This window comes from Neophocaena asiaeorientalis, unplaced genomic scaffold (genome assembly GCF_003031525.2).
Source record: "Neophocaena asiaeorientalis asiaeorientalis breed wild unplaced genomic scaffold, Neophocaena_asiaeorientalis_V1.1 scaffold582, whole genome shotgun sequence".
Classification (NCBI taxonomy): Eukaryota; Metazoa; Chordata; class Mammalia; order Artiodactyla; family Phocoenidae; genus Neophocaena; species Neophocaena asiaeorientalis.
In genome coordinates, this window is record NW_020172996.1 from 727,792 (window position 1) to 739,526 (window position 11,735).

General features: G+C 45.9%; 1 protein-coding gene across 1 annotated transcript in view; it reads right to left on the reverse strand.

Annotated features, from left to right (window-relative positions):
* LOC112397977 (zinc finger protein OZF-like) overlaps positions 1-5,863 on the reverse strand; it is a 22,092-nt gene extending 16,229 nt beyond the window's left edge. The window contains exons 1-3 of the mRNA XM_024742331.1: positions 5,603-5,863; positions 2,244-2,282; positions 184-310 (exon numbers count right to left, since the gene is read on the reverse strand). Of these exons, the coding sequence (XP_024598099.1) occupies positions 184-310; positions 2,244-2,282; positions 5,603-5,635 (199 nt within the window). The 5' untranslated portion in view covers positions 5,636-5,863. The remainder of the gene's footprint in view (positions 1-183; positions 311-2,243; positions 2,283-5,602) is intronic.
* Positions 5,864-11,735: the final 5,872 nt, after the last annotated feature.

An 11,735-nucleotide genomic window follows, 5' to 3' on the forward strand; every position in this document is an offset into this window, starting at 1 on the left:
AAAGGCTTCAGAGCCTATGGTACAGGGCTGAACACACACAGAGTGGGGGAATGCAGCTCAAGTGCCAGGAAATCGGGGAAGTAAGCAATGTCCAAGGTCCAGGCTCGGAAGGATGGAGTGAGCCATGCAAAAAGAAGGGCAGAGTCCCATACGGGGCAACAGTGTGGGAACAGGGGTCCTTACCCAGGGAGGCTATAAGTGACAGGTTCTCCAGCATCACGTCACAGTACAGGAGTCTCTGAGCATCGTTAAGGAGACCCCACTCCTCCTGGGAGAAGGACACAGCCACATCCTCAAAGATCACATGGCCCTGTCATGAGGGGGACAAGTGAGTTCACAGCAGCCTCTGCAACCAGGACCCCCAGGTCATGGTTGTCCACCCCAGTAACCCAGCTCAGAAGACACACTAGGTCCTGATGCCACAGGAACTTGCTAGCATTACATCATTCAGTTAAAACGGAGAGGGAGACAGGCAGTCTCACAGACGCTCTGTGGTTGCCACACACCCCCTCAGCCGCTCTCCTCAGAGTTGACTCTCCTAAGATCACACAGATCACATCACACAAAATGACACTTGTGCTCAGCCCCCTGGAGTAAAGCCTGGGGACAAGGGCCCTGAGTCCATGCTCACACTCCTTCCCTCTCCACTGCCCAGCCCTGCAGGGTCACAACCCCCTCACGTGCCCGACCGTGACCCCCACCCCACGCCATGCCACCACCTCGGCCCCAGGCCTTTGGCACCTCATCATGTTCCCCTTGTGCCACCCAGCACTCAGTGCTTCCCCAGTCCTCTGCGGGACCCACTGCTACAGGCGGTCCCAGTACTGCTTTCTGTCTCCCCACATGGCCCTGATCCCTGTTCCCACGTCAGCACCCAGACATCTTGTGGGCTCAGATGCCCAGAGTCCTCGTCCGCCACAGTGTCCCACGTGCTGACCCTGCACCATTCACCCCTTCCTCTCTCTACTCCTCTCATTCCAAGCCCAGCCCCCGAGCCCCCCCCCAGCCCAGCCCAAGACCCTGTCCCAGCTGCGCTCATCTGCCCTCAGCTGGTCTGTCGTCCAGTCTCACTCTCTTCAGGCTCCAACCACAATCATCACAAGACTCTGAGCCTGTGGAGGGGAAACAATGCCCCAGGCCTTACCTCCCTGTCATCTGACCTCTATTCCTGCTTAGCTTCTGAATCCATACCTTATCCACCCCTTCGAATCCTGTGCCATGACCAGGACCTCCCCTGAGGCCACTCCCACTCCCCACACACTCATGGTCACTGCACTGCCTCATCCATCTTAGTGATGACAGCCACCCCTGTCCTCATGCCCAGGGAGGGCATGTACCTCCCCATCCTACAACTTTCATGGCACCCACACATGATCTGAGGGCCTGTAATCTGACCTGGTCCACATGCCATCCACCTCTCAGGGGTATCTTCAATCCTGAACCCCATCTTTCCTGAACTCCAGGTGTGTGTTTCTAGTGGCCCACTTGACACCTCCCACGAGACACCCCGGCAATATCTCAGACTCAGCCTGGGGACAAGGAACTCTGGACAGTCCTTCTGTCCATTACTCCTACTTCTGACTTCCCGTCTCAGACATGGCATCCCCACCGTCACCTAGAGCCAAACATCCTGGGGTCATGTCAGACTACTCTCTCTCATCCTGTACAGCAGAAAATCAGCTCTACCACAAATGAGATTCAGAGAGACACCTCCTCTCCTGCTACAGAGCCATTGCCAGGACCCAGTCACAATCGACATTCACCAGGACTGTACCCTCCTCTGGGCCCCAGGCTCCACCCTCACCCCCAGTCTTCTTCCTCTCGGCAGGCAGAACAGCCTCTTCAGACCCAGCGTCAGATCACTTCCCTCTTCTGAGGCCACGTGTCATGGACCTGCCCCCTCAGGAGAGGCCCAGCTCCTCAGGCTGCCATCCCAGAAATGACTCATGACCTCAGTCTTTATCAGCCCATGTCATGGGTTCAGCAGTTCCCTGAAGACTCCCCTCTCAGTCTCATCTCCAGTCTGTGCCCAAGGACATGTCACCACTTGACCTTCTCCACTGGACACATGGGAACACCTCTGTACAACTTCTGGCTTTGATTAATGGTCCTGTGCCTGAGATGATGCCAGGGCCCAGACCTAAGGACCCATAATCCCAGAACAACACTGTCTCCTATATCTGTGTGTCAGGACTAGGGGTAGCAATGATGTCTGGGTAGGTACTGGGGCTTCCTCCACTTACCTGTCCAGGGACCATAAATGCTGCTGCCACCATGGGAACCTGTGAAAAGAGGGAGTATCTGAGGTAAAGGTGATTATGGTGAGGATGTAAAGGCTGAGCTGTTTCTTCCCTTCCTTTTCCTGGACATGAGTCATCTGAGGCTGACCTCTGACCTCAGATCCTCACTCTTCAGAGCTATAGCTTGACAACTCGATAGCCTTAGACAAAGACTCAACATCCTTGGGACTTCCCTGGCGATCCAGTCGTTAAGACTTCAATCTTCCACTGCAGGGAGCCCGGGTGCCATCCCTGGTTGGGGAACTAAGATCCCACATGCCGTGAGGCGTGGCAAGAAAAAAACACTCACCCTCTTTGAGTCTCAGTGTCTTCATGTAAATGGCAACACTTAGGATGTCTATCTCATAATGTGTACATACCAAATGCATTATTACCTCTCCCATGGTAAGATTCAGCTATTACAGAACACAGGATTAAGATTTCTATAAATGTTTTTGAAAATTAGGTTTTTCTTACATGTTTTTCAAGGCTTTCTGAGACAAAGTATCTTTTTTCAGCCACCAATTATCTAATTTTATGACACCACTATGGTGCCCTAAAATTCATTCCTATTATTACACTACCTGAACTTAGTGACAGAATCCACAGGTTTAAGGCATCAAACCCATAAACTGCCCTCTTTTGAGAAGCCAGTTCCGACCCCTGGTCCCCAGGCTACCAGGACTTCTGTCTCACTTGGCTACAAATTCAGGGTTTCCCATGAGCCCCTTCTCGGTTTCGATAATTTGCTGAAATGACTCATGAAGTTAGGAAAACACTTCTCTTACTTTTTCTGGTTTACTGTAATGTATACAACTTTGGAACAGTCAAATGGAAGGGACATCTAGGTCAGGGTTGGGGGGATGGAGGGCAGCAGGGGGTTTCCAGGCCTTTTCAGTACATGCCACCCTCCCAGCACTTCCACCATTTCAATGCGTTCACCAATCTGAAGGAACCTTGAATTTCATTGTTCAGCAGTTTTTACACTTAATCTCCAGCTCCCCCCTGATCCTTGGGAGGTCCCGTGTGGGGATGAAAGTTTAACCTTCTATTCACCTTATTTTCCTGGTGACCAGTCCAATCCTGAGGTTATCTAGGGGACCCACCCTAAGTCAAACTCCTTTGTAATTAAAGGGGTTAGTTGTGAATAACAAAACACAATCCTAAATCCAGGAAATTCCAAGGGGTTCAGAGCTCTAGGTGAAGAGCCCAAAACAAAACCTAAACATATGTATATTATTATAGCACAGATATATATTCTCATTTTAAGCAGTTATTACTTGCTTACACAAGATTAACTTGCTAAATCTATATTTTTTCTTTTTCTTTTTTTTTTTTTTGCGGTACGCGGGCCTCTCTCTGTTGTGGCAGCCTCTCCCGTTGCCACGGCTCACGGGCCCACCCGCTCCGCGGCATGTGGGATCTTCCCGGACCGGGGCACGAACCCGTGTCCCCTGCATCGACAGGCGGACTCTCAACCACTGCGCCACCAGGGAAGCCCAAATCTCTACATTTTTAACCTTGTAGTTTCCTGGGAGAGCTGAGGCACGTGTGCCCTTGACTGGGCCTGAGCTGCTCCACCACCCTGGCTGACCGTTTTCTGGCTCCACAAGGAATAGACAGTCGGCTGCGTGTTCAGAGCCGTGAAGCTACACGTCACACCTTCTTCTCCATCTCCATCCCAGGTAAGGCTCCTTACTCCTTATACCCTTGCTTCCCCAGAAAGCCCTGGAACCATAGGACCCTCCCATCTTCAGGCAGCCTCAGAAAGTCCCACCCCCTCTGCCCTGCCCTCCAGCCCCAGGTCTCTCTACTTTCATCTGAGGTCCCCTTGCACAGAAGAGTGACAACTTTTCCCTCCTAAATTTGAGATCTTGTCTTGGCTGGAGTCCAAGACTTAGGCTGTTACCACATGGACATCAGTCCGCCAGTGTCCTCCTCCCTCAATTCCAGATTACAGATTCCAGCAGCTCCTATTGTTACCTCAACTTTGGGATCTCAGAAACAGCATGTCCCGAATCCAGCTTTTAATCTCTCCCTAAAACTGACTTCTCACATCAGTCTGGTCTCAAGTCTTCCCAGATGCTCTGCCAAAAGAAAACCTTTAATGTACTGTAATCTGTCCTTTAGCTCAGAGCCACATTCACAGCACCAGGAAATCCTACCAATTATCTTTAAGGTTTACTGGGAATCTTATTACTTAAATTCCTTTGTAAAAATATTAATAAACAGAAACCTCAATTAAAGTTGGCACACCGGAAGGGGGAGCCCTCACTGACCTGAGACAATAACAGTATCCAAAAGGAAGAAGAAAGACTCTCTTCTTTCCTGGGAAGGACTTGGACAATGAAAAGCGATGGACTCTTTGGTGACTACAGCCCTTCTAACTTCCTTCTTTAATCTCTATAAAAGTCTTAGCTCGGGGGCTTCCCTGGTGGCGCAGTGGTTGAGAGTCCGCCTGCCGATGCAGGGGACGCAGGTTCGTGCCCCGGTCCGGGAAGATCCCACATGCCGCCGGGCCCGTGAGCCATGGCCGCTGAGCCTGCGTGTCCAGAGCCTGTGCTCCGCAACAGGAGAGGCCACAACAGTGAGAGGCCCGCGTACAGCAAAAAAAAAAAAAAAAAAAAAAAAAAGTCTTAGCTCACCTTGGTTGCACACCCCAATTGCAATTCCCTGATGATTCTGGAATAAAAACAAACAAAAAACCCCATCTTTGCAAGTGAAATAGCGTGCAGGCTGTTTGTTTCAGGTCAGCAACTTCCATAGGCACCACTCTGGTCCAGAAGCCACCTTACTCTTTGGAGTGGAATGCACTAGGCTCTCCCAGGTCTCCCTGCCTTCACCCTCAGCTCCCCCTCCCCAGTCTGTTCTCCCCTGAGCAGCCTTTGAAATACTTTAAAACTCAGAGGGTCGTCCTGATTTATTCACAACCCTCCATGGTTCCCAGAATGATGACTGTTGGCTCAGTTGACGCAGTCTGTTGACTCCTCCTTAAATGCCCTGTCCCTGCAGAAAGAACCTCCTGCCCTGGGGGAGGAGGTCACTGGCGGACTGATGTCCATGTGGTGAAAGCCTAAGTCCTGGACTCCCGAATGCTCCCGGCTCTTGAGCACCTCCAATGCTTTGCACGGGCCAAGCTCACAGCGTTTAACACGCTCCACAGTGTCACACATCTTGTCAGAAATGGGACCACCACACACGCACACCTAAAGTTCTGGAAGCAGGGGACTGAACCCCAGTGCCCTGAGCAGGAGACCCTCCCTGGGGGCTTGAGGATTTGGGTCAGGATCGGGGGGGGCGCGCGGAGGGGGCGGACCAGTCACCTGGGCCGGGTCCTGCACCGCGTTGGTTGACATAGGACCCTGTGGGCGCGGTGGTGCCAGGAGACGCGCAGGATAATGGCGGAGACCTAGGCCGAAAATCCCGGAAGCGGGTTCCGCAACACGCTCACTCCTGGGCAGTGTGGACGGCGCCCGCTCGGGCTCCTTCCAGTTTCTCTAAGCTCCGCTCCACCGAGTGACCTAGAGCCTCGGGTCCTGCAGACGGCAGCAAAAGCCGCCAAACCACCGCCATCAGAAAGACGCCGGAAGTCCCGCCCATGGTTATTTCAAAATCCGGAAGAGCCTTAATTTGGTGCCTTCATTGGAGAGGAGAACAAGGTCGGTCCACACAGTCTTCTGGGTAATGTAGTTCCACTCGCTGCCGGTTTGTGATGTGAAAAGCCCCAGGGCATTAATGCACCTTGTCCTTGAGGGAAGTACAAATTAAAAACACATCAAAGTAGACCCAGCAAAGCCTTTATGTATAACCTTTCAACATAAAAGTTGATACAGGATTAGCAAAAAAGCATTCCAGTTGTGAAAAGGCGGAAAGTAGCCACAGTACTACTTGTTGTTGTTTTTATAAAAATCTTGGAAGAATTTTCAAGTTAGAAAAATCAAGTCAATAATATTTTAGAATAAAAAATTAAAAAGGGAATTATATGCAACTAAATATCCCTGAGTTCGTCATCATTGGCTAAGAGAATAAGTATATAAAATTAGATAATGAAGTCTGTCGTTGATACTGTGGACCTAAGTAAATCTGAGCGGCATTAATCAAGCATGACACATTTGTTTGGGATCAAAGATTTGCAATTGTGGACACACATTCAAGTGACAACCCAAAAGGTGTCCAGCTGGGGAATAAAAGTCAAGAGATTTTAAAGGCAAAGAGGGGTCCAGGTTGGCCCAGATCAAAAGTTTATGCTTTCTAAAAAGAAACGAAAAAAAAAAAAAAAAAAAAAAAAAAAAAGAAACGAAATTGAGTTATTTGTAGTGAGGTGGATGGATCTAGAGTCTGTCATACAGGGTGAAGTAAGTCAGAAAGAGAAAAACAAATACCGTATTCTAACACATATGTATGGGATCTAAGAAAAAAAAATGGTTCTGAAGAACCTAGGGGCAGGACAGGAATAAGGACACAGACATAGAGAATGGACTTGAGGACAAGTGGAGGGGGTAGGGTAAGCTGGGACGAAGTGAGAGAGTGGCATGGACATATATACACTAACAAAGATAAAATAAATAGCTAGTGGGAAGCAGCCGCATAGCACAGGGAGATCAGCTTGGTGCTTTGTGACCACCTAGAAGGGTGGAATAGGGAGAGTGGGAGGGAGACGCAAGTGGGAGGGGACATGGGGATATATGTATATGTATAGCTGATTCACTTTGTTACATAGCAGCAGCTAACACAACAATGTAAAGCAATTATACTTCAATAAAGATGTTAGAAAAAAAAAACTTCATGGTTTCACATGATGGGAAAGTGCAGGAGGTTCACTAATTAATAGCCTCCCAGCTCCATGTTAAAATCCCTTGACATAAGTGACTCTTTTTTATTTCACATTTCACAGCACTATTAATTTGGTATGCCTTGCAGGACTTCTCAACCCATATGTAAAAATGAACACAGCATATACACAAACTATATCATAATAGCAGGTTTCTTTTATCTTAAAAAAATCATAAAAATTGAAATAAGAAGAAAACACATAAGATATTGAGCCACCTATACTTTTTAAGCATTAATATGTAAATAATAAGTAAATTCAATAAATACTACAAATTAATGAGAGAAATATTTGAAACCCATGAAGGCAAAATTCTTGTATGCCACTTGAGATTAGAATTACCAGAAAGAAACTAAATTTTCTAAAAATAAAAGAACCGTATTTTCCAACAGGAAAAAATGCAAATACAAATGAATCCAATCAGATTGATGAGACTCAGTAAGTCTGACGTTAGTAAGTAAATGTTGGTAACACTGAAGATATTAGTAAATATCATAAACTAGCATTGGGTATCTATTAAAATTATTTTGCAGTAGTGTTTAGTATTATACATTTACTTTAAAACCTATGTCCCTTCATGCAAAAACTACTTTCTATTGATATATGCACTACATAAACCAGTATATCAATCAGGGAACATGTCAGATAGCTCTAAGTAGCATTGCTATACCTGCCAAAAACAAGAAGAAAGGAAGCAAAGAAATTAAAAATTCAGGAGTAGAATATAAAATTGAATTAAAAGTATTTGGGGCTTCCCTGGTGGCGCAGTGGTTGAGAGTCCGCCTGCCGATGCAGGGAACATGGGTTCATGCCATGGACCATAGAAATCTATCTTTTTTAAAAAAGGGAAAAAATCTTGACATATGTGTTAAGGGAAATTTTTAGAGTCATTAATTTTGGAATCCAGTTGGCTTTTATGTACTTATTCACAAACTGGAAATCATCCAGTGTAGCAAACAGGAAGGAGCTCCAAAGAGCCATTCAGAATGCACAGATTACTTACACAAAATTCCTGTCCTTGAGAACAAGGAAATCATACTCGGCAATTGCTGATTGGTCATACGTGGGTTAACTTTTCTTATATGGAGTACAGGGAAGTTTTGGAGCTAGGGTGTGAAAAACTAAAGCTGAGCAGGCGTATTCTGATTGGGTGGCCTTAGGTTTCCACTTCTGACAGAGTCAAATACTTACAATAAATAGAAATGGAGGTAGGTTCCAGCATGGGGACTTGAGATGTAGCATGAGCCACTCTATCTTGGTATTAGTTTAGATATTTTAGCACATGATGGGGAAAAATAAAAGTAAAATCACAAATATTATATTGCGTTTTGGCTTTTATGAATAAAGCTGCTATTTTTGTGACTATTTCCACAGAAGTGTTTCTGAGTTATATGATTTAATTTTTCTTAAGGATATATCTGCAAGTGAAATTACTGTGTATATCATATGATATGTATATGTGTACCATCTCAAAAGAGTACAGTTGTATTTTCTAAAGTTAATTACCGATTTCTATTTATTATTATTATTATTTTATTTATTTTGGGGGGGCTGCATTCGGTCTTCGTTGCTGTGCACGGGCTTTCTCTAGTTGCGGCGAGAGGGGGCTACTCTTTGTTGCGGTGGCTGGGCTTCTCATTGCGGTGGCTTCTCTTGTTCCGGAGCACGGGCTCTAGACATGCAGCTTCAGTAGTTGTGGCACACAGGCTCAGCAGTTGTGGCTTACAGGCTCTAGAGCGCAGGTTCAGTAGTTGTGGCACATGGGCTTAGTTGCTCCATGGTATGTGGGATCTTCCCGGACCAGGGCTCGAACCTGTGTCCCCTGCATTGGCAGGCAGATTATTAACTACTGCGCCACCAAGGCAGCCCTATTATTATTACTATTATTGGCCACACGGCATGTGGGATCTAGGTTCCTTGACCAGGGATTGAACCCTCACCCCCTGCACTGGAAGCGTGGAGTCTTAACCACTGGACCGCCAGGGAAGTCACCCAATTTCTATTCACTCACGAAATATATGAGAGTAGTAACTGTTTCACATCTTTATCAATTTGGTATTATCTGTTCTTGAATCCTAGTCATTCAAATGAGTGTGTAGTAGTACCTCACTATGGCTTTAAATTGTGTTTACAATGGTGATTAATGACAAGAAGCATATTTTCATTTTCTTCTTTACCATTTATACTTCTTTGGTGATGTATACCTTCAAAACTTTTGCAAATACTTTAAATTGTGCTTTTTTAATTATTGGTATAAGGACTATTTATAAATTGAGAATCAGTCATTTATCCCGTATATTTCTTGCAAATATATTTCCCCAGGTTGTGACTTGAGTTTTCACTTTCTTAACTCTCTCTTGAACAGCAAAGTTTTATTTTTGATTAAGCTTCAAATAATCAATTTATTTCTTTGGTTGATGATATTTCTGTCTTTTTAAATAGAGATCACCATCGTGCCAGGACTTGGCCCATTCTGGAGCAGTGCTGCATAGCTTTGTGGTTATACATTACAGACACCAGATGCAGCCAACCTGGTGTACAACTTTGTTCAGCTGCTCATCAGATCCCTGCCTTTCAGCAAGTACATTTATCTCCCTGAGAGTTGATTTCATCCTATGGAAAATGATGCCTGTGAGGCACCTGCTTCATGGGGAGGCTGTGAGGAAAAGCCAAAATAGAAGCATTTAGGGCCAGGCCCACAGGAAGAGATGCCTAAAGCTTGCAGATGAAGATGCAAACCATGTTCCTGAAAAGGAGACAAAGTATGTGTACACAAGGACAACCATGAGCTGACTGGATGTGTGCCACACTGAGGAGCTTCCCACAGACATCCAGAGGCAGGGAACTCCTGCCTCTGGATGTCTGTGGGAAGCTCCTCAGTGTGGCCTCGTTGGGGGCCTGGTTGTTTCTTGCTCACATCAAGGTCCAGTGTGGGTCAGAATGGAGCTCCGGGGAGCACAATTGTTCAGGGACCCAGGTTCCTTCTACTGTCACCATCTGGCTTTAAGTCTGCTCTGACATCATCCTGTTTGCATAGGAGAAATGAGAGAGGAGGGCAGAAGTCATAACCACTTGCACACAGACATCCCTTCCACTCTCATGCCATTGACAGGAGGCCACACCTGGGTGCCAGGACTGGGATGTGTGGTTTGCTGTGTTCCTGAGGAGATAAGAAAATGAGCTTGGTTTACAATCCCGTGGGATGCTGAGAACGTGAAGCTCACCTTGCTGGAGTCGTTTTCTAATTAACCTAATTAAATGGGTCTGAAGTATTCTGTTCATCAGTCTACTACTCTTTTTTTAAATTGAACTATAGTTCATTTACAATGTTGTATTAGTTTCAGATGTACAGCAAACTGATTCATATATACATATATCTTTGGATTCTTTCCCATTATAGGTGATTACAGGATATTGAATATAGTTCCCTGTGCTATAGCTACTTTTTTAAAATTCTCACTTTGCTCTTGACAAATAGAATGATAATCATTTCTGTGGCTTTGGGTTGCTTGAGGATGTGATGACATAATGCACAGAAGTGCATAGAACAGTGCCTTCCTCATAGGAAGGGGATCAACAAAAATAAATTATTTGTATTATCCATGTAATAATATGAATCATAATGAATAATAGTGATGTACGTTTTCTTGTAGATTGTCTTCCCAACTCAGGAGAAAAGGAATATTTCTTCCCCTTGAAATTACTCTCTCTACTATACTCCGCATCCCATCATTTCCCACATTCTTCATTCATTTTATTCATTCCCCCCACCCCTTTGTCCATCAGACTATCAGAGGCTTTTCCTTGCACTGTGTCTCCCTTGCCTTTGTGCCCTATAAATACCAATATGATATTTGGCCTTGTCTCTCTCACATCTGACTATAAAGGAAGGAAGCTGGATCCATAAAATGAGTGGATTGGCTTCCCTGCCATGTTGTGGCCTCTCCCCTCTTAGTCCTTCTTCAAGCTGCTCAGCCAGCCAGTAAGTGTCCCTGTTCAGCCCTAACTCATATCCTGAGTCTGTTCTTTCTTTTTTCTTTTCTTTTTAAAAAAACTTTTGGCTGCATCGGGTCTTAGTTGTGGCACACTGGATCTTTCGTTGCAGCAAGCGGCTCTCCAGTTGTGGCACGCAGGCTTAGTTGCCCCACGGCATGTGGGATTTTAGTTCCCCAACCAAGGATCGAACCCATGTCCCCTGCATTGGAAGGCGGATTCTTAACCACTGGACCACCAGGGAAGTCCCAGATGAGTCTGTTATAATGCTCTCCCATCTCCTTTTCCAGGTTCTCTTGACTATCTCAAACCACCTTGAGCTCATCACGAATAACAGAATTTTCCCCCCAATTTCAGTGAACAGTCCTGTCATCCAAACAAGTTTGAAATCCAGATTCAGCCTTTGGTCATAATACTCCACACACAGTGCTGAGAAATTGTGACTGCATCACATAAGCCTGTTCAGATGTCTGGGTGTCTCTCTTTTGCAACGGGGCTCCAATATTATGAGTGTTTCTCTACAGGCGTCATTTTGCCATGCATCTTTTATCCATTGTCTTCATGCGCTGATGATTCTGGGTAGTTGGTTATTTTATAAGCTATTGAAACATTTGTACCTACTTCTATTGCTA